At 48.8% G+C, this 22,709-nt stretch overlaps 1 protein-coding gene across 1 annotated transcript in view; it reads left to right on the top strand.

The window, feature by feature from the left end:
- LOC142574737 (uncharacterized) overlaps positions 1-18,660 on the top strand; it is a 52,068-nt gene extending 33,408 nt beyond the window's left edge. The window contains exons 8-9 of the mRNA XM_075683760.1: positions 15,510-15,647; positions 18,173-18,660. Of these exons, the coding sequence (XP_075539875.1) occupies positions 15,510-15,647; positions 18,173-18,508 (474 nt within the window). The 3' untranslated portion in view covers positions 18,509-18,660. The remainder of the gene's footprint in view (positions 1-15,509; positions 15,648-18,172) is intronic.
- Positions 18,661-22,709: the final 4,049 nt, after the last annotated feature.

The raw sequence follows: 22,709 nt of genomic DNA, 5'->3' as shown, positions 1-22,709 counted from the left end.
GCAGTTTTTCCTGGTCGTTGAATATGTACAAAAATGTAAACAAGGTTGTTGAATGACAGAGAGAAAGAGAGAAAGAGATATGCAAATGAGAGAAAGGCCGGGGGGCTAACAAATCTTCATTAAAAAATTTGTCCTCAATTTGTACATTTCATGGCTTTTACATGTTTCATACCAGCGGCATGCACTGCTTTGCTGGTTTAAAACGGATATATTTCTAAAGTTCCTGTGACTTTCCTTCGCTTATTAAATATAGAGAAAACATGGAAGCATTGATATCGGTTATGTCAGGCACAATTTTCAGGCATAACGAGTGTATTCTTTTATGAAAGAATACGTACTTAACTTGTCTTGAATTCGTTTGCAGCATCTGTTGGAAAGGCAACGCAGTTATCATTAACAATTAATGTTTTTGATTCCTCGACTATTTCTATAAGGAGGTGGCCGAGCTGCAAAGTGAGCCCCTCTCCCCGAACGAAATTTCTGGCTACGGCACTACCGGCATTGCTTCCCGACTTCAGCCTCTTTCGTTTTTTTTCAGTCGGTGCTTGCAATTTTTAGAAATCGCAAATTTTTCATTGCGGGGTGCTAACACTGTACATCATCATTACTTTTCGGCATTGGTGGCTCATACAGTTTCACAGTAAAAGCTAATTGTTTAATTAAGGAGGAAGCACGAAGAATAAATGCCGATTTACGGTGCCTAACCCGACTCCTGAGGCTCGACATACGCCATCGAGTACATTCCATTTCGCAGGAGACCACACTGCGGAGGTGCGAAACGATGCTAGTTCACACCAAGGGAATTCATGGAGTGGTGCTCTCATTTTTTGACGGTGAGTAGCAAATGCCGAGATCTGCTGCTTCATCATTTCCTCGTTTGGAAGCAGCTCTATAATAGAATCCAGATACAAAAAAAATGGAATTGCACAAACCCTGTCATAGGGAGATTACATGCGAGGACACGCGTGCAGTTGTTGAAGTCAGAATAATCAAGGTATGTCCTGGTATGTCCTTGCAGCACAGCATTTTAGGCACACCATTATGTGCTACATAAATGAATGGCACGAGGTCAGGTGCGATGATTTAGTTAGCGTGCGTGTGCGACATGAAAGCATCTCGGCACGCATTGCAACAGCCGTTCTCGACATGCCAGTTCACTTCAGTAGAAAAACTATGCATGTTTGATGTCTCGTCTTTGGTGGCTCTATATACGTAATAAAAGGAAAGTGCATTTCATGCATCCAAGTGCATTAAGCATTCTCTTAAAATTGGCAGAGTGAAAAAGAAAAAGCATGAACAAGCAAGTGCAAGCATGTGAGCAAGCTGTACTCGGAGCCTCACACGCGTGCTCAGTGGTAGAGAGGTGCGTCTTGGCGACCTACGCAGCTGTATTCCGCGACAGCTGTGCGTGTGTTCCGTATTTTTGCCAGCTGTCACTAGCACTACAGGAACTGCGCCATCGCGCCGAACACGGGGATTTCGGACCAATCGCTTCCGGCGACACTATCACTTTCGCGTGACGTAGAACGCATCACGTTGGGCAATTCGAGAGATTTTGCTCAACCAGCCAAGGCAGCGCACACTCAAAGTAATCGTCCGAGTATACGTCGCATGCTGCGACATGATACGATTGCAATAGATCTTTAAGAGGTGGTGCAGATAAGATGACTGTGCAGTGTTTTGAAGAAGGATGACGGTGCCCATGCAACACATGCGGTTCAAGAACAGAATTTGGCAGCATAGTGTCGCATCTTCACAGTGACGCGGAAACTTGAAATATCTTCAAGAATATGCTAGTGTCGTCGGCTGCAGTGCCTCCTCTACGTAAAGGCTGCGATGTCTGCTGTCAAAGGTTGTCAACCTGCTGCCAACCTTGAACACCTTTGCTCTGCCGAACGGTTGCCAGCTGTCAACCGGTCGCGTCGCCCAATAAGAGTGCGCACGCGATCCGCTCGTGCGGATTGAGCGTGCATCGAATTTTGCGACACCATCCGCCCTTTGGGCGTCCGCACACGGGCGGCCTAGGGCGGAACGGACGGGCGGATTGACCATGTATGGGCCCTTACAGGAGTCCTGGAGTCGTGGGGAATCCCACCGCATGTGGCGCGTATTGGGCGGCGGTCCATCTTGGCTTGTCGAGCACGTGACCCTCGGTGGTTGCGATTGCGTGGCATAAATTTATATCTGACGTACTGCCCTCTTCGACGCGCTAAAAGAAATACATACGACTGCGAGTGCTCTATACAGGCCTTCGTCGAAGTTGTCCCCTGCGGAACGTCCAATTCCATAATGTAGACTGAAAACGCCTTGTGAAATGGGGAAGTGTTTATTTTACTCTATCAAAATGGTTGCTCTAGAATTTTTGCTGCGTTCTTCCATTGTCGTGGCGCCACAGTACACAGCAATACTCCCTGCACTAAGCTCCACCGGACGCCATCAGCTGAAGAACGTACGAGGGCGAATGAGAAAGTCCTAATGGCCGCTATTTTTTATTAACCGAAATAAGGTACGTGTAGCTAGTTACAAATATGCGTAATATTGTACGTACCTCAGACTATTTTTCCACATAGTCCCCACACCGGCTCAGACATTTGTTTCATCCCAGCCCAGCACTAACTTTGAGATGCCCCTGTCGTCAGTCAGTGAAGCACGCCGCCTCTCGGAACGCTCATTGTCATTGAAATCTTCACGGCATTTTGCCAACTCTCAACACGACCACCTCACACTTCTCTAAGCGAGACACCTTTCCCCATAGATGGTCTACATTTCCCTGTGGATTTTGATGGGCGTTCATTCTTTGCTCCATAAAAAACGAATGACAACTCGTTGCTCGTACGCCGTGGACATGTGAAGCAGAACCGGCATCTTCAACATCTGACAGCAGCGCCGTGCCGCGGAGCTAGCGGCAGATAAGGTCCGGCCGGTCGAACAATGGTGCGCCGCTGGGAATGGATTGCTGCTATGTTAACGTCGCATTTGCAGCCGTAACGTGGCAAAAAAAAAAAAATAAAGGCAAAGACCTTCTTATTGGGCCTCGTAAATCACATGCATATGTCAATCTGATATTTAAACCTTAACGGCGGCGAGGACTTGCGGTGTCGCCATCTGTCGCAAGCGCCTCGCTTGTGTAGTATGAGGTACAACACGGCGCGCCCTTCATAGGTTTGGCTGTCGGCGCCCAATAAACGCACCACGCGGGAGCTCTCCTGGACATTTGTGTAAGTACTCTCCGAAAGACGTTAGTTTATTGCTGACAAAATAATAATCTTGGGAAAACGAAAAGCAAAAATTGTCGTCTGTATAATTAAATTGAACATAACAGAATGAAGCCTCAATGCAGCGATCGCACGGGTTCGCGGTGACCCACTGGCCGTCTGCATGCATGACCGCGCACAATGTTTTGCTTTCACTGCGAGCGCGTTTTCGCATCGTGCCGTGAGCTTTAGGAAGAAGCATATGACCATTTGACCATACCCAAGCAACTAATGTAGCTTGGACACTTTGAGATCTGTTCAAAATTAATTTCGTTATAAACATTTAGATGCCTATACGGCGGCTTGTGATGTGCCGTTGCGTCGGCTCAATATTTCTCTTTTTATTCTTTTCTAAGTTCTTCGACTTTTCAATAAAATTATCGCTAAAATTGCATCGCACTGTATATTTATCGGTCTTCTCAGTGTGCAATTTCCCGCTGCTTTTTTTCTTAATCCCATACATTCATTGTTTGGTGCTAACGCAAACATGAGCACGTGCCATGCCTTTTTTTAACGTGCTTCTTACCATTCCCTTTGCTTTCCAGTGAACTTGCCAGAATCTAGCACCAATAAGTTAATAGACAAAGCTTCATGGCATTATAGGGGCAGCGTGCACGGGCGAGCGCCTTAGTGCGCGCTTTCTGCTACTCACCGAACATCGCAGCCTCGCCGCCGTAGCAGAAATCTTCCTCATGGAAGTACTTGCTGCACACATGAGTTGTAGCCGATGGCTACTTGCCTGTTCTAAGTTTTGCTCTCCAGGCTTCACGCAGCTTCTTGCCCTACTCACCCGCCGTGGTTGCTCAGTGGCTATGGTGTTGGGCTGCTGAGCACGAGGTCGCGGGATCGAATCCCGGCCACGGCGGCCGCATTTCGATGGGGGCGAAATGCGAAAACACCCGTGTGCTTAGATTTAGGTGCACGTTAAAGAACCCCAGGTGGTCGAAATTTCTGGAGCCCTCCACTACGGCGTGCCTCATAATCAGAAAGTGGTTTTGGCACGTAAAACCCCAAATATTATTATTATTATTCTTGCCCTACTTGTGAAGGCTGACACCGGCCAACGTTGCGCACCTCCGGCACTACGGCAACGAGCAGCAGCCTGCCATATCTTGCACGCCTTCTAAGGCAGCCACTACCTATTATAGCGATTTCAAGTGTTGCCAAGCAGACACCAAAAACGAGAAAGCCTCCTCACTTATTCGAAGTCGCAGCGCAGGTGGGACTTTAAACTTTCCTTTTCAGCTTTTTTCTCCGCTTGCGAAGCAGCCGACGCGGCCACTGTGCCCACGTGATCCCCCATAACAAGTCACGCGGACTGCTGCGCCAGCATTTTTGCTGGTGGAGCTCGCCCCCAATAGGAAAACTGTGTGTAGTGGCGAAACATGTGAAATGGGCGATTGATAGAGATTACGAACGACTATTCACCAAGCATGTCCTATTCCCGGGCCGTATTTCCTACTCGTTATACGTACAAATATGCGGGTGACTGCGTGTTTTCTTTAAGACAATTTGGCCTCAGCATACGCGATGAGGCCCCACTTATGCAAAGGTGACCACGCCCAGGCACCCAGCAAGACGCTCGCAGAATGCCTTTGACATACACCCAAAACCAATGGGTGGATACGAAGCGTGTTGCTAGTTGTTCTCAAGACGAAATTTTTTACGTACAAGTTTCTTCATTTTGAGCTCCTACGTGTTAGCTTTCGTTGGGCGTTCTGCCAGAGCAAGCGAGAGCCGGCAATGTTATCAATCCTAGCAGTGGCGCTAAGCATTTTCGAGAAGCATCAGTGCCAAAGGTATTTAAATGTTGTTGGGGGGCAATAGATACTGTCACAAGCTCCTCCGCGCCAACCTACCTGCATCAGAGCGGCTGGTTCAGCGAGGGTTCTCTAAATAGTTTGAAGCGCAGCGTACTCTCCTAAACAAACAAAAAAAATTCTCATCTTGCCGTTCAGATGCCGCAGGAGTGACACGTCGAAGCGCAGCAGGGACGCAAACATATGCCGTAAGAGCACAGTTACATGCACACAAAAACAAACATAGCAAATAGAGGACGCCGAACCACGGTGATGTCAGCTCATATGGCCCCCAGATAAACGCGAATTGCGTAACGAGTGCCACGTTTCTTCCGGGTGTCTGGTAGGCCATGCTTCCAAGAAAAGAAAATGAACAAGGATCAAGCCCGCAGTTATGGCAACGGTTTTGTTGAGGCACCAGCAAAAGACGCCATATTGCTTACCGTTTGCGACGCGCCCGACGAGTGCACGATTTTCTCAGCAGATGCAAGAGGCAACGAGTTGTGTTTGCGGTTGCAGTCTGTTTTGTTGTCATTTTCACCCTCTTTCTTCTTGTAATGACGATTCTTTGCCTGTGTGTAGTTGTTGACGCAATAAATAAGCGCCAACAGCGCATCGGTGTTTCCTAATCTCATCTTCGGCTGCTCGTTTCAGAGCACTGTAGGCCACTCTCGTAAGCACTGTTGTCATTGGTTGGGCTGGTTCTTTTCGATCGCTCTTCTTCTACCTCGAGGGCTCTGGGGCCATCCGAGCCCTGTCGATGGAGCAGTCCTCGAGATTCACAGCTTTTTCGCCGCGTCATCACAACACAGCGTCGCCGCTAGTGCCGATGGTCCACATAACCAAGCCAACCTGGGTCACTGTATGCCGGCCCGTCTGAACCAGCACTCGAAACACCGGCGCATGCGCCATTTTTTCCGGCATCGACGGCACCCATTTAGCCATGGTAGCGCCGAGAGCTTTGGCTATGCAAAATCGGACGTTAGCTGCAGTCACGTAGTTTTGCATCTGCCATTTCGTCATGCGAGAACGAGGCCCACGTTCGGCTTCGGTGCTTGTCTTCGGCCTCCGAGTTCGAGGAACGCAAGATCTGCCCGAGTCTAATTTGGAGGATGGAGCCGACTACTCGAAGACAGCACACAATTGTACCCCATTACCTTCAGGATATGACAACCATCACGCCATATAGCGTGGCTACTGCGTTTCAGGACCACATTAATAGGCGGATAGATGTAGTTTATTTCAAATGTTTATTAGCAAGTGTTGCACCAGCAATAGATGAAATGAACAAACAATATTGCAGAGCTAAATATCTTGTATCCACAATACAAAACACATTTTATAGGCGCATTCGGGCATGTTATGCTTCTTAAAATTGTCTTTTTTTTAGAGCGCAACTGTAAAAAGCAACGCGCTTAGGCTGCGTGCTTAGAAACTAGAGCAAAAAATTGAATTATTATTTTAATGTTAAAGCCTGGATTGCACAGCATGCCTTCCATACAACTAGACTGTCCCACCTTTATAGAAGAGCCTAATAGAATCGCAGACGAGTAATCTGATCCTGATAACGCATCTTGCACGGGGTTTGAAGTATGTGAAGAGATCGCGAAAGCAAAGAGGTGGGAAATGCCAATTGAAAATGAAGCGCTAGTGGCAAAGCCACCAAAAATTAAATGTAAAATTTAATAGGGCTAGCGTACTTTATATCCACAACAGTAAATGAGTGCTAATCTGCACTAAGGCAACAAGCACGTATGTTTATGTTCTGCTGTTTCATTTCGCGTACATCTGTGCCTGCTGCAACATTCTTGGGAAATCTGCTCTAATATCTCATGTTGACGAATTAATGAATAATGCTTAATCTCCAAATGGAGCACGACCTTGAAAGAAGCTGTTGCGAGATAGTACCACTTTCATTCACCTGGTTAGGAAGGTCTAATATTCAGGCCTCATTTCCCGCACGTGCGGGTAATGAGGCCTGAATGCGGTAATGAGTGTGGAAATGAGGCCTGAATTGTGGAATTTGGGAGAACTGAACGTACAGTGTGACATGGCTGGAACGGTGTTCTTTTTTTCTGCCTGCGCGATTCCGTCCTCGCTTTACACCAACAAACTACTTCGCACATGCTTACTTCTTACGCGGCGGTTTTTGTTTGCAGGAGTGGACCATGCGAAAAACGGTTCTTCCGACTCCCGCCGCAATATTAAACCCCTGAGAACATCCAGTTTAATGCGCATCCAAACACGAGCATGACGCCTGCTCTGCGACTCGGCGCAGGCACATCCAACATCACGTACGGGGGCATCGTGAAGGCTGGCAACCTGATGGCGTCCATTCAGGACGCAGCCGTACAGGTGCTGCAACCCAATGGGTCGGCGTCTACGCTGCGCCAGTTTCCCGTGAGCCGCATCACAGGCTTCCCGCAGTCCGTCTGGTCGTCGGGGCAATTTGCACCCTTCTGGGTGCTCGAGGAGTTGGGCGCGGGATTCCTGCGCGACTGGCTGTCCACGCTGCGCAGCTGGCACGCCCTGCCGCCAATTGTACAGGCGCATCTGCTCCTACTAGCCGGTGTTGTGCCGGTGGACGCGTACTTCTACAAGTACTTCCAGCCACCGAACTTCTACGAGGACGGTCTTGCCGCGTACAACTTCGCTTCTTTGGGACAAGTGCGTCGACGCGCATCATGCTTACGTCATTGCTTCACTTGCCTTTGAGAACTCAACGCAATATTGCGTGACCTAACATGCGTATGCTGATTTATTTGCACAAACGTTTTGAGTAAACCCCATAACTGCTTCAGGAGGGAGATATTTCTTGATTTTCGGGACATACCTGTGCCGTATGGGCTGCGCGACATCGACAACTAGAGTTTCCCAGTCTATGCATCGTTGTGGGGCTAGAGCAGTTACAGCGCTGGGGAAAGTCGCCAGTTATATTTTCATTAGTATTAGATACCAGAGGAGATAAAATGATATAGTTACATTATCAGTACGCTACCGTAAAGGAGAATTTGAAGTCATTTTATTACTACAATTACTTTAGTAAGTACGCGGAAGGCCCTACTTTCATTCTAGCAGTGAAGTTGTGCGCAGACGCTGCGTAACCGCGTTCATGAGGACGAGCCCTTGCTATGGGAAACTCTGCAGAAATTTCGTCCAAAGAAGATTCTCTTCGATAATTTTCTACCGGACGCTATCCCTTCTAGTATTTCTGTGACTCCGGATCACGGTCAGTCTAGGAACTCTCCAGACATATGCATGATGACGTCCAAAGAAAAGTACCTGTAGAAGGACAGGTTTACTTACAGCTGGCTGCAAGCAACAGGTTCTCGTGACACCTGTCGAGACATACTCTGGAAGTATTTTTATGAAGCATTCGTGTTCCCCATGTCCATAGATGGGAGAGTCAGGTGGCTCTTGACTCGGCCAATCAGAGCGGTCGAACTCGTTTTAATACTCCTCCCACATTGGTGCACCTTCGTTCCCGCCTACAAAGTGATGAAAGCGACAATCGGGAGGCAAGGGTCACTGCCCTTTCCACATTAGTTGAGGTCAGCTATCATTATCTCTGGCACCATAAAGAAATTAGAGTAACCAAGCTTGCCACTTGATGCCGCTTACATAGCAGACGCCAGTCGTTCGCATCTTGAACAATTAGTGGAGCCAAACATCCGGAGTCGATACCCCTTCACAGATATCGACCTTGTCAATGATGACTTGTAGTGACAGTAGTTACTAGGACCTTACTTGGACCTGCACTGCCTGGCCGACGTCGAAACGCCGTGAGCGTGGGTCAGTTCGCGCTAGGCGCAAGTCGAATGTCACTGTCATTTTGAAACGCGAAGTACTCTCTCATAAGTGCACTATGACACTGTGCTCACCAGTGCTATCCGAATGCTATAGCCGGGACCTATACAGTACGTGCCTTCGGCTTTGGATTCTGATTATTGTTGTTACCAAAGGCCTCCAAAGGAAAAGGGACTTGCTGTAACACAACCGTCCTCCTTTATGGTGAAGTGGAGATCGATCCACCTGTGGTGTTTTATCTTAACGTGCCGCTTTAGTCAACGAATTCCTTTGCTTCCGCCTTCTTTGTCCATGAGCTTTAACCCGCAGCAAAGAAGATATCGGTGCTCCTGTTACAGACGAGGTCACATGTTAATTCGCTTTCCTTCTTCTGCATTCCTCTAATAAAGCGAGGCCGAAGGAGGTGGTGTAGCACATGGCGGATATTAAAGCTGCACAGTACTAACAAGGAAGCTGGTTCTGCTTACGAGTGAAGCGAATCTGCTTGAAAAGTTGACGCAGAAACTCCTGTGGGAGCTGTTTAAGTTTGCGTAAGCGTTGTGCCACTTGCTGATCTCCACGCATCCCGGTGTCATTTTCGATGTCATGAAGCTTGATCCGATCAGTATAAACGACAGCAATCCGGTGACACCAATTGATGCGGGTGGCAGCATAAGGTGAATTGATGACGTTCTGATCATTTTAAGCCGTTATCACTCTTTAGTGCCTTATTCATCCGCGTTGAACCATTATCAACCGCGATGATTGCCTATTCCGGCGGCAGCTGTGTATCGCGCGGCCAGGCGGGCCCTCGCTTAGAGGATATCTGCGACGGGCACATATCGTCACGTGGTGGTGACGTTGAAAAACACAGTAGCAATACTGTGAAAGACAAAACTAACTTTTATTGGGCGAACCTGTTGCCACAAAAATAGGCGACACTTGTAGCACAGCGATAGCGGCGAACACGGTTGGCGATCGTCCAAAATCTTATCAGCGGGTCAAGCGCGTCCCCTTTTATACATCAGTCGTCGAATGTTCCAGAATAATCGCTGGGAACCGCGTGACTTATACAAAGTTCTACATTATTCCCGTCGCGCACACATGCGATCAGATTATACAAGTTTCGGTCAATGACAGCGGATGAAAGCATCGATAACATTCCAGAAACTTCCGATACATGCAGGCGCGTCCTGCGCTGTACGATAACATTTGTTAGGCGGTGAAACGTGTGGCGCGATAAAGACAAACTAGTACACGTGTCAATACCCCCACTCTTAAAAAGCATCGACCCGATGCTGCAAACAAACGAAACTAATAAAGAAAAGCACTCGTAGCAAACAAAACAACAAAATAAGGAAAGTTCGTCAGCGTCCGAAAAAGGGTTTAAGAAGTACCATGTGGACCACTTCAGATCATGTGCGGCGCCGCTGTGAATGCGAAATGCCGTCTGGCACGACTTCATAGTCCAGTGCGCCAATACGTCGGATGACCTTGTAGGGTCCGAAATAGCGTGGCAATAGTTTCTCACTCAGTCCTCGTCGGCGTATCGGGGTCCATACCCAAACACGGTCGCCGGGCTGGTATTCGACGAAGCGTCATCGGGGATGCCCGCGGCAGGGGATGCCCACGGGCTTTTCGACGGCTGGATGATGTCGTCGCGCAGCATTTCGTCGACTTGTTCTCTTATAGCTTCACGTTCTTGCGGTGAAACTCGGTAAGGGCTCTGGCGGAGTGGTCGAGAGCACTCCTCGGTGATTATGCGATGCTTGGCGACTGGTGCTTGTCGAATCCTTGATGACGTCGAAAAGCGGCCCTTGTATCGTTGGAGCAGACTTCTGAGCTGCTGTTGCTTAATAACGGGGAGACTTGGATTAATGTCGTAGTCTGGTTCGGGAACCATGGTCGTCGGGGTAGATGCAGCGGTATTCGAGAGGACAAACGCATTGCTGGTTTCCAGAATTTCCTCGACGTACGCGATCGTCATGCCCTTGTTGATGTGCTTGAACTCCTGGCTGAAGTTTGTCAGCAACACTTCAGTTTTCCCTCCGTGCAGTCGAGCGATCCCTCTTGCGAAGCAAATTTCACGGTCTAGCAGTAGACATTGGTCGCCTTCGATGACGCCTTCTACGTCAGCGGTTGTCTCGGTGCCGACCGAAATAATGCTGGAGCGAGGCGGGATGCTCACTTGATCTTCGAGCACACTCAAGGCGTGGTGACTACGAGGGCTCTCCGACGGTATCGCTTTATCTTGCGACAGCGTTATTCACTTCGACTTAAGGTCGATGATTGCGCCGTGTTGGTTCAGGAAGTCCATACCGAGAATGACGTCTCGTGAACACTGTTGGAGGATAACGAAGGTGGCAGGGTAAGTCCGGTCATGAATTGTTATTCTTGCCGTGCAGATTCCAGTCGGCGTGATGAGGTGTCCTCCAGCGGTCCGAATTTGAGGGCCTTCCCATGCAGTTTTACATTTCTTCAACTTGGCGGCGATGTGTCCACTCATTACTGAGTAATCGGCCCCTGTGTCCACTAAGGCGGTAACTGAGTGGCCGTCAAGATGCACGTCGAGGTCGGTGGTTCTTTGTCTGGCATTGCAGTTAGGTCTTGGCGTCGAATCACGGCTGCGTCGTGTTGAACTGAAGCTGGAACATCGCGTCGTCAAGTCGTCTTTCGTCGGTGTAGTCTTGGCCTCCAGACTTCATCGGGACGGCGGCGTGTCGTTATGTCGTCGAGGTAGTTTCTTCGTCGTCTTCGTCGGCGGCGGAGGAGCTTCGTCAGTTCGACGAGCACCAACCGCACCTCCATCGGTTGCTGCTTTTAGTTTTCCGGATTTGGGTTCGCAGACCCGCCCCGGGCTGGGCCAGTGTATGGTCGGTGCTGCGGTGACAGGTAGCGGCCTGGTGACGGCGAACGGGACGGTTGTCGAGCGCTCCACTGAGTGGCGGCGAGGTAGTCGGCGATATCGCGAGGTCGTTCGCGAAGTGGTGGTCGCGGCGCGTTAACGGCGAGCCCTCGGATTCCAATCTCCCGGTATGGGCATCGGTGGTAGATGTGGCCGGCTTCTCCGCAGTGATAGCAAAGCGGACGGTGGTCGGGGGCGCGCCAAACGTCAGTCTTCCTTGGAATGCCGCAGGGGGGACGGGTTGGCGTGCTGGCGGTGGGGGTGGTGGTGGACGACGGAACTGTGTCGTCACTGGGCCCTGCCGTGGGCGCCGAGGGGGAACGTGGCGGCGGGCTACAGCGGCGTACGTCATCGCTTGCGGCTGAGGCTGCGGCGATTCAGGGGCTACTCCGAGTTGTTGGAGCTCCTCCCGTACGGCGTCGGCAATCGAAGCCACTTGAGGCTGTGATGACGGGAACAGCTTCTGTAGCGCCTCCCGCACGACCGCTCCGATAGTCTCGTGCAAATGGTCGGTGGCCAGCGATTGAACTCCGGCGTAGCTTGTCGAGTTCATGCGGCGGTTGAATTGCCGGTTCCGCATTTCCAGTGTCTTCTCGATGCTTGTGGCCTCGCGAAGAAACTCGTCGACAGTCTTCGGTGGGCTTCGTACCATTCTGGCGAAAAGTTCCTCCTTTACATCACGCATCACTAGACGGACTTTCTTCTCTTCGGACATATCGGGGTCCGCATTGCGGAACAGGCGGCTCATTTCTTCCGTAAAGATGGCAACGTTCTCGTTAGGTAGCTGCACTCAGACGTCGAGCATAGCTTAAGCCCTTTCCTTGCCCACGACGCTAGTAAAGGTGCGCAGGAAGCCACTACGGAACAGGTCCCATGTTGTCATGGTCGACTCCCTGTTCTCAAACCACCTTCTGGCGGCACCTTCTAATGCGAAGTATACATGCCGCAGCTTGTCGTCGGAGTCCTACTTGGTGAAAGTCGCGATTCGTTCGTAGGTCTGCAGCCAGGATTGTGGGTCTTCAGTAGCTGCTCCATGAAAGGTCGGTGGGTCGCGAGGTTGTTGCAGGATAACGGGGGACGCAGAGGCAACCATTAGGATTGTCTTGGCCACGATCTTCTTTGTCGTTTCAGGTAGAAGTCCGCGCTCTGGGGGCAGTCCTTGCAGTCGGCGGCTAGCACGCTGGTCTTGGGCGATGTTGGTGTTGTCCTCGGGCTTCGGGCTTGGATCGCGGCTTTGCGGGGGCGTTAGGTACATGAACGCACAAGCACCTCCACCAGATGTCACGTGGTGATGACATTGAATAACACAGTAGCAATACTGTGAAAGACAAAAGTATTATTGGACGAACCTGTGCCCACAAAAATAGGCTACACTTATAGCACAACGATAGCGGCGAACACGGTCCGCGATCGTCGAAAATCTGATCAGCGGGTCAAGCGCGTCCCCTTTTATACATCAGTCGTCGAATGTTTCAGAGCAATCGCTGGGACCCGCGTGGCTTTACAAAGCTCTACATTATTCGCGTCGCGCACACATGCGATCAGATTATACAAGTTTCTGTCAAAGACAGCGGACGAAAGCATCGATAACATTCCAGAAACTTCCGATACATGCAGGCGCGTCCTGCGCTGTACGATAACATTTGTTAGGCGGTGAAACGTGTCGTGCGATAAAGACAAACAAGTACACGTGTCAGTATTGTGCTGAGAGCTCATAGCTTCGCGTGCGCTGTCTTCTCGCCGCTTAGATGGCGTTGGAGCGAGAGGCAGCACGAAGGTCAATACGATCGCTGGTGCGAGCCCTAGCTTGAAAACGATCGTCTTACGTGACGGACGGACGGGTTTCCTCGTTGGGTCGGCATTTACGCATTTAAAATTCTGTGTTTTACCCACGGAACACGTTGTACGCGAATGTGCACGCACATGTTTTTGTTACACTTTCCTAGTTCGCTATAGCATAAAGCTAGTTCAACCTTTTTTATTCCAATATTACAATCTGGCCTCCATGATTGGTAAAAAAATTTCGGGACACCCCCATTTCGCCTGTCCGTCACGCGTTTTCACGAAAACTGGCAAAACGCCCAAACTGATGTGATGTGTGCACACTGATTATGCATGATTAGAATTACAGAAAGATCTTATATTTTCTGATTCGGTAGCTTTTTATTGTTATCCCTCCGCTATTGGTCAAACATTTTTGGCTGCGCTCACTTCTTCTGTCTGTCACGGGACGTCGCAAAACCGTAAAAGCGCACCGCGTCAAAGTGACGTGTAGGGGTAAAGACGCATTATTATACCGAACGAAGCTTCATTTTTTACTGAATAGTCGGCGACTGCCCCGTTCCGAATAGAATAGAAGATAGCTGCCTGCTGAATGGTCTGGTACTAGCAACTCGGAGCTGCCAGGGAGCATGGATTTATTTGCACATAATAAGCGTGTTATCGTGGTAGTATACACTTGTCGAGCCCTTTGGGCACGTGTACATCGTTTTGCCAACTCTGCTTAGTATCCGCTTAGCGGCATTTTCAAGCTTCCGTTGCACGCCAACGCGAGTTTCGACCAGCCACCGAGTTTCGATCAGCTACCTAAGGCGAAACGGATCAATCGCAGACGCCGGCACCACCCTCTTCATTCGGTTATCTATTTTCACAGTGCCGTTTCGGCTGGGCGAAACCCTCTGCACTTGAGCCTACTCTCCGCCTCTTGGCAGCTAATTCGATTTTTTTTTTTTAAATCTGCTAAATGTAGGCAATTCAATGCGCTTTGAAAGTAAAAAAAAAATGACCTCCTATAAACAAGGAGCGCGTTTGATTGGGCTTTTGAAACACAACTGCGGTGTACTGCCCGATGCTTTCGTCGGCGGTTACGCAAATTTGACGTCAGGAGATTTGAATAGTTTAATATTATTGGGCCCCTATTTTTGTTTTCACTGTTCTCTACAATAAATTAACGTTTGAAATCAGCGCTCATCCCGTGCTCTCTTACGTCAGGTTCTTTCTTGCCTGCGCTCTGCAGGTTTATTGTTGAAGCTCACAAACTTGTCTACGGTTGCGTTCAGCACATGATGTCGTGGTATTGACAGCATTCTCGGCCTTTATGAGGTATTTTCAAGGTCCGCTAGAGTTGTTTTCAGGCAAGAGAAGGCTCACGCTGATGAAATATGGCGAAAAGATAATAGAGGTGTATGACGCGAGGAGCAGACTGCCTCGTCTCATGATGCATTGGAGGTGCGCATTGTCGTGGCCACAAGCGACACTGTCAGACAACTATGAACACGCTACTATAGCAAGAACGGAAAATAAATACCAATACTATGTGCCACCTAGTGCGAGCTTGTACTGTTTCGCACGGAGTAACATTATACGAACACGACACCCGTGGGCGTAGCTTAGCCAAAGTTCAAGTAAGGTAATTATTTGGATAAAACAACATCCTTGTAGAGCCCTGATGGTACGTAGATGCAGAGGAAAGAGCGTCATTCTATTACTGATGAACTGCAACTGTCGGGAGTAGTGATACTTTCAACTCAATTATATATAAATAAGGACCTGTCCTTAGAGCTGCCATGACAACTCTTGCCTGATCAGTATGTCTTAGGCTTACCTTCTGACTTCCGGCACTTGCTTTTCTAGCCTCTTCTTATTGCGAAGTGGCCGTGTAGGTTCAACTTTATTTTGAGCAAGGACATAAACAAATTGAACATTTCTCGTTTGATGAAATGAACTACGCAACATAATAATAGCCGTGCTTTATTCATGCCCCAGATTGTTGCTCACGGCTTCGCCCGCCACGTCGTCCAGGATTTGCCCGAGGCGTACATGGAGAAATGGGACAGATACTGGGCCCAATATGACATGACCAGCATCAACTACATGTACTGCTTGCACGCCACCAACAACAGCGTAAGGGAAATTAATGCTACTGACGTTCTAATCGCGTATGCTCTCATTGGCGCACGTAGATTACGTAATTTGTGTATCTGGACTTCTTCCTTTCAGAAATTGCGGATGATTCCTTTTTCATTCAAACTTATACATAATACGCGGCCGTCACCCAAAGGAAAACGTACGCGGCAGCTGTCAAACATGAAAACTGCGTACCGCTATGGCTGCATTGGTTGGGACACTCGAAGAAAATTGCATCACTCGTTTAGGACAGTAGCCAATAGAGCTGGAATGAGGGTCACACTCATTGAAGACCGTAATCTCAGAGCACGCGGCACCACGAAAAAGCGCGCAGTCACCAAGAGAACCCACATACCGTGATAGAAAGACGGATGGAAGAAATAATATTTTGTTGATCTTCTTCGAAACGTAGTGGTGACTGGTATCACTGGGGTCGTAATTTTATTGCGATAGCAATTATATGAACACTCCATGCGCATTTCTGCGGTAGCCGTGATGTTCCAAATAAAGTCTAAGGACGATAACACCGTCGTCGCGCGTCCTACGCTGTATGTGCGAGTGAAAGCACGCGAGGGAAGCCTACGATTGCAGCTCAATCTCGCGCGCACTAAGGAACAATGCGGATAGCAAACGAGCCGTCTTCCGTCGCGCGAAAGACAGGAGTACGAGCGCGGGAGGGGGGCGGGCGAGCCAAAGCCCCTTAAGCCACAGAACCTTTAACTTCTTAAAGTAGAGACACTCTCCTCCGCCGCCTTCACTCATTCTCGTTTCTTTTCTCTCTTTCACGCTCCCTCCCCTACCGTGGCGCCACCTCTACTACTCGAGCGTAGCAACGGCTCCAACATGAGTTTCTCGCCCCTCCCTAGACACTACTGTAGCGAAAATGGCGCTGAAGCACGGCGCGAGGGCACATCTCACGCTATTAAGCGAATAGCGACGCGGCGTCGGCCTCGGCCAGAGCGAGCGAGGAGCAGGCGGCATTCTTCAAAGCGTAGCATTCTTTACGAAGTTCAAGGGGTTTCAGGGCGGCCTTGTGCTCCAGCAGCAAGTGTGCATTTCTCGACCAGGCCGAAAGGGAACTGACGATCACGGCTCATTCTCGCGCGTCATATGCTGAGGAATGAGGAAAGGAAGCACGGGAGGGAGGGGGACGGTTTGATTCCGCCATCGAGTGCTTACTTTGCACGGTCGCGCTCGCCGTATCTAGCATTGGAGTGGCAGACAGCTCATACGCCTTTGTGCGTGCTGTGTTTTCGCCGCTGTTGCGTTGAAGCGATAGACCGCACAAATGCCACTTCGCTCGCTGCTGCCGCGCATCTTCACACCAGCGTTTTAACAACGAGTGTCTGCGCACATCGAGTGTGGTGTGTTCATGGTTGCTTGTGCGCGCTGACGCCATGCTACTTAATTCACTTAGTAAGCGAATATTTCCATGTTTATAAGGCCGATAAAGCAGCTATCGTTACTACGTATAACTGTCTACTAATTTGCTATCGCAGTCAACCTTACACCTTTTCAGCGAAACTACGACTTTCAGCCCCCTTGCTGCTTCATTTGCTCCCTTCACTTGAGATTCGTTGCTCCCGCTTCACTCTACCACCAAATTTCAAGAAATTATTTATGTTTAGAAATCTCCTTTTCACCCTGCGCTTTTCGCACCTTCGTACCATCGTGGCTCTAGTGGGCTCCACAACCGATTCACTCACTTCTACTGTATCACCAGTAAAGGTCAATGCAGAATAACTACGTCTTCATTTATATCTGCATGAATTTACCATTGCTTACTTTCCTGTCGAAGAATGGGCTCTGCAACCGCAAGCGTCGAACATCTATACTTTCACCAGCGCGATGCTATCGCTTTGTCGCAGATTTACATTTTTTTTTATACGGACTAGCCAGTTTACCAGTTGAGCAGAATTAGGTCCAACTTTGCATTGTCTAGAGTGAGAAGTTGTCTTAAAACAACGCCGTTATTTGATCGGAGTACCTCAAGTTGCAGAGCAGATCACGCTGCTCGTTTTCATTCTATTGCAATAGAAGTATTTTCCTATATTTACAATATATCTGTGCGCAATGCACACAGTGAAATGCAGGCTTCAAGTGTTCAACAATGGGCGAACATAGGATCGCTCAGCCTTTGGAGGGCGTGGGTTTTGGTTGGCACCGGTGGCTGGTTGTCTTTTCGTCCACTTTCAGTTCCCCTTTTGCCGTATAATTAGTACACTTCATGTGGAAACAGCAAGTCACATCTTCTGTGCTTTTCGTTGCTTCATTTATGGTTTGCCTCATATCGTTGCGACTAAGCGAAAATCGAGCCCCTGGGTTTCTCTTCTGCTAGTTCAACTTCGGGCCAGTGTCTCTACCAGGTGACTTGTCTTCCTCGATGCAAGTACAAGCCGTCTTGTCGTAACGTTGGCTGTTGGCTTGGGCTTGCCCTGCTTGCGCACTTTATAGCTATGTACCACTAGTTATTACTACAAAGAGCCTGTTATTCAGCCTGAATGCCGTCGTACCGCGAGCAGGTGGACGTGGTGCCACCCATAGCGCGGCTGCAGGAACGCGCACTGAAGGGCAGCGTACTCGAGCACCTGGTGGCCACGCGCCTGGCCTTCCTGGCGTTCAACGAGAGCCCCAAGGGCAGTCAGGACCAGCTGCTGCCGCACATCGACCTCCCACCCGCGGTGCTGTTCTTCGTGTTCCACTGTTCGTACAGCTGCCGGCGCGGCGACTCCGCGCAGCTGTACCCGCGAGGCGAGGACTGCATGGTGGTGTTCCGGTGGACCTCGCGGTTCACTGACCTCATCCCCTGCGGCCATGACACCAGCCGGCAGAGTCGCGCGCAGTGCCGATACCTGTAGGCACGTGGAACGATACCTATACGCATCCTGAGTCCTGATGCTATTAGTGACAGAGTTTCGGAAAATGCCTTTCTTCCTTCCTTTCTTATTTGGCTGCTTACTAAGCAGCACGTCAATTTTGTATTCTATCGAAGTGTAGATTCTCCTGGTAATTTTTTCGCTGTCTCGCAGTTTGAGCAAGAATTACGTGCAGAAGTTAGTGAAAGGAAGGACAATACGCAGTCGTAGTATGTGTTGGTCTGATCATTAACCCATGTACAGATATGTATCGCTGACTAAAGAATCGACGCTTTTCCTGTTGTCCGTAGTATTATTAAGTGCGTACGCGGAAACATTAGTAAGCAGAGCTCCCCAAAAAATCTCCCTGCCTCCACAAAAGAAAATGTTCATGTTGTTCTTAGATAAGAGCACGGCACAACGAAATAGAATAGAGACTTCGGGTCGATACGTTTGTTTGGACACCTGAAAAACGCGGTGATACTGCGTGATGTATTGATCTGTGTGGCAGTCCTCAGTAAATTGCCCTGTTGATACTTCATTCTTGACAGGTACGTAAAGCGTGACGAAGTGATTAGAGCAAGGAACACAGCTAACCATCCTCGACACGCTATAAAAATTACAAGCGGCATTACAAATGCAGTGCTGCATTATACCGCGTCCCACATAGAGCGATGGCCCAAAATTATAAAAAAAATTCATCGTTCTTCTCGAGCCAAATGAATCTATTGCAATTTCTAAGCTTTATTTCTTCTTTTTCTTTAGGTGGTACGCGCAACCTCAGTATAAGATGATTGCCAGTTTGAAAGTTTTTTCTGATATTTTTTACAGCTCGCATTGGTTCTGGAGCAGTTGCGAATTGCATAAATTTGATGTCAATCATGTCAAATTCTCGGAAAAGCCGCTGAAATGAGAACGCCAAAATAAAGGTTGCACCAGGAAATGCTAGAGAACGTGGGAAATTTTCCTGTGTTGTCGTTCATACAGGTTATAGTGCAAATGCTGATGTTTACAGAACTGTAGAGTCTGCCTGTTCTTGTTTTCAGTGGAACAATCTAAACATATACATGACGCAGTCGAGAAAGACAAATGCGAAAAGAATCACCGTCTAAGCACTCCGCACGGATGGCTAACAAGCGAAGCTGAAATGTGCGACCCAGGTGTTTATCATTGGCTTAATCCCGACAGTTGATTAAACGATGGCATATTAGGCTGCCGGATCCTCGGTACACAGTTGCTGCTTGCGCTAGGCTCCACGAGCCTATTCTTGCCCCTGGGCTGCAGCATCGGCACCGCGTAGACGAGCTCGTTCCCGCTTCTGCTCCTGGCGTTGGTGATCGAAAGCTGCCTGCTCCTCAGGAATAGGTATGACGCGTTGCCCACCTATTTCGGAGCTGGAGAGAAACGGCTGGGTGCGCGCTCGGCTGCGACGGAGAGCAACGACGTCACTAATGCCGCAGCCAATCGCGCGCCTCTCTTTCTCTTTTGTTTTGCGCATGCGCATGTGTTTGCGATGGAGAACTTTCGGCGTACAGGCGAATGAAAAAAAAATAAATTATGGGGTGTTACGTGCCAAAACCACTTTCTGATGATGAGGCACGCCGTAGTGAAGGACTCTGGAAATTTCGACCACCTGGGGTTCTTTAACGTGCACCTAAATCAAAGTACACGGGTGTTTGCGCCCCCATCAAAAGGCTGCCGCCGTGGCCGGGATTCAATTCGGCGACCTAGTGCTCAGCAGCCCAACACCGTAGCCACTGAGCAACCACGGCGGGTGAGAGACGCATGGATAGACGAATCTGCTAGCCATATATAGCTTCGCTGTAAAAATTATTTACGCCCGTAACGCTAAACAGCGACGCGATAGCTGGCGAAATGTAGTGCGCAGTAAGGCTAAGACTGCTTCGTGCAGGATTTGATATAGTAAAAATTTGCAGGTGGGCGCAAGCAGTCTTCATTCCAGAAATAAAAGTGTGTGACGTATATGTTTGTAGAAGTTGCGCCTCCCTGTGGTTAAACGGCGAAAATTGGCGTTTTTTTTTCTTCTCCTCCTTCCTATCCGAACTCTGCCGCTGGTCCCTATTAGCAACGCTTTCTCCTCTTACTGTCAGATTTGTCCGGCTTTTGCCAACCTATATTTGGGCTACCGCACTATTAAACATCGGGCTAACGTTGAAGAAAAGACAATGTCAGTGCCATCCAATAAGCAAGAGATAAAGCTGACCGGTAGACGAATACTAATGAGTGGCATTACATGTAGAAGAAGAAACGTAAAGTTAGAACCACCTCCGCAAATTAGACGGCGACATGCTTGAGCACGAAGAAGGTGCGGATGCCAGATCTGTGCAGTACACGGACGTTGAGTGAGCGCTAGCCTACCATGACAGCTGCTGGTACGATCGCGTTCTCCAGGATCAGTGTTCTCCACTGCCGTAGCGTCGGCAGAATAGGCGAGGGGCAGAATGCCGGACGTAGGCCAATCTAAGTGAAGTAAATGATAGACGCACAGCATAGCGAACTTAAATTTTAACGGGATAGCGCTAAGGAGCTGATGTCGCCGAAAATCCGGCGTCTCGCGTCTACGTCCAGCGTCGGACCACAGAACGCCTATATTAGCTTAGGTATAAAGTTTGTAAACATGGATAAGGTGCCTCAGAAAGGCTGGCCGACGTTTCGATAGGAGGACTTATCTTCGTCAAAGGCGGCCTCGTCATCCTCGGCATATTAGTTTTAAAGGTTTAGTACAGTGACGTCAAGTGCGGGTTTTGTCACTGGCGGCTGCTTTTAAAGGGAGAGACTTCAGAGGTAACGAGTGTTGTCGTGCGACGTCTGTGAGCTTCGTTCCTAAGACGAGGGGACAGGAGTGAGAGAGTGGGAACGCGGGGAGAAAATAAAATCAAGAAAAGCAGAAAAAACAACAAGAAGGAAAAGAATTTAAGAAAGACGGGGGCTAGGGGGGAGGCGAGAGATTAGGAAGCATTCAGGAGTGTCGTTGGCGGCATGTTCTTGTGGCATTAGAAGAGCCGGTTAGGCGGTGAGTGCGCGAGTAACACTCAAAACAAAAAAGGAAGAAAAAAAGTAAGCAAAAGAAAGAAAGGAAAGACAGAAAAAGAAAAGAGAAAAGGAAAGAAAAAGAAACATGAGTTGATTGACTTGAGTTGACGTGACGTGACGTCACTGTACTAAACCTTTAAAACTAACATGCCGAGGATGACAATGCCGTTTTTGACGAAGATACGTCCTTCTATCGAAACGTTGGCCAGCCTTTCTGAGGCACCTTATCCCTGTTTACAAACTTTATACCACAGTGTGCTATTCGATCTGTCCGGCCCCTTTTTGATTTTGGACTTATATAAATTTAGAAAAGAGAAACTGTACCTTCCGCACTGCGACGGAAATAATAGTAGCGGTGGTGTTGTGAACTAAAGTATGCGACGGAAAGATGGCGCCCAAAAAATCAAAACTATTATCATCATTATTACGTAGTAAGCACTATGGCCGCTGCGGGAGCGGCTGGTGGAGCTCGTCAAGCTGCTCGCTCGATGGTTTTAGGTGCTTTGTTACCGCTTTCGGGTTCGTATTCGTGTGTACTGTACTTTAACATGACTACAGATATCTGTATTATGTCGCCAGGTGGCTGAGAGGCCTCAAGCGGCAAAAAAAAGAACACTTCAAAGAAGTAAGCTTACCGCGTGTATTGTCATGGTGAATGAAGCAGTACATGCTACAATTGTCGTACTGGTCAGGTGGAGTTAGTGCTAACAGTCACTGAGTTTACAACGTACAGAAACACAGATAGCCACTTATATAGTGATATTGAAACTGAAACACAGTTTTCTCATCATGTTCGGTCAAAGCAGGGAGGACGGAGATTCAGAAAAGGATATTTATACTGGGATGCCCTCGTAGTTGTATTGCGTACAGTGCTTCTTGACATGTTTCATAGTATATTGCCTCCGTTCAACAATTTCAGCAATATTAAAAAAAGATACTTTAAAAGTGCTCGGCAAAGATGTGCTTACCGCAAGATAAGCACGGGCTGCAATGTCCCGTGGTTTTCATAACAGAATGGCGAGCGCAACGAAGTGTAGGGGCAAAAATACGTTGTGTTAAATTTTACGTCACACATTGTCTGCTCTTGATATTTCTGCTGCAGATTTAGTGTTCCGGTGCGGCAAGTAAGGCTTCGACACAGGTAGAGTAC

This window comes from Dermacentor variabilis, chromosome 3, assembly GCF_050947875.1.
Source record: "Dermacentor variabilis isolate Ectoservices chromosome 3, ASM5094787v1, whole genome shotgun sequence".
NCBI lineage: Eukaryota > Metazoa > Arthropoda > Arachnida > Ixodida > Ixodidae > Dermacentor > Dermacentor variabilis.
This window is presented reverse-complemented; position numbering and strand designations above follow the sequence as displayed.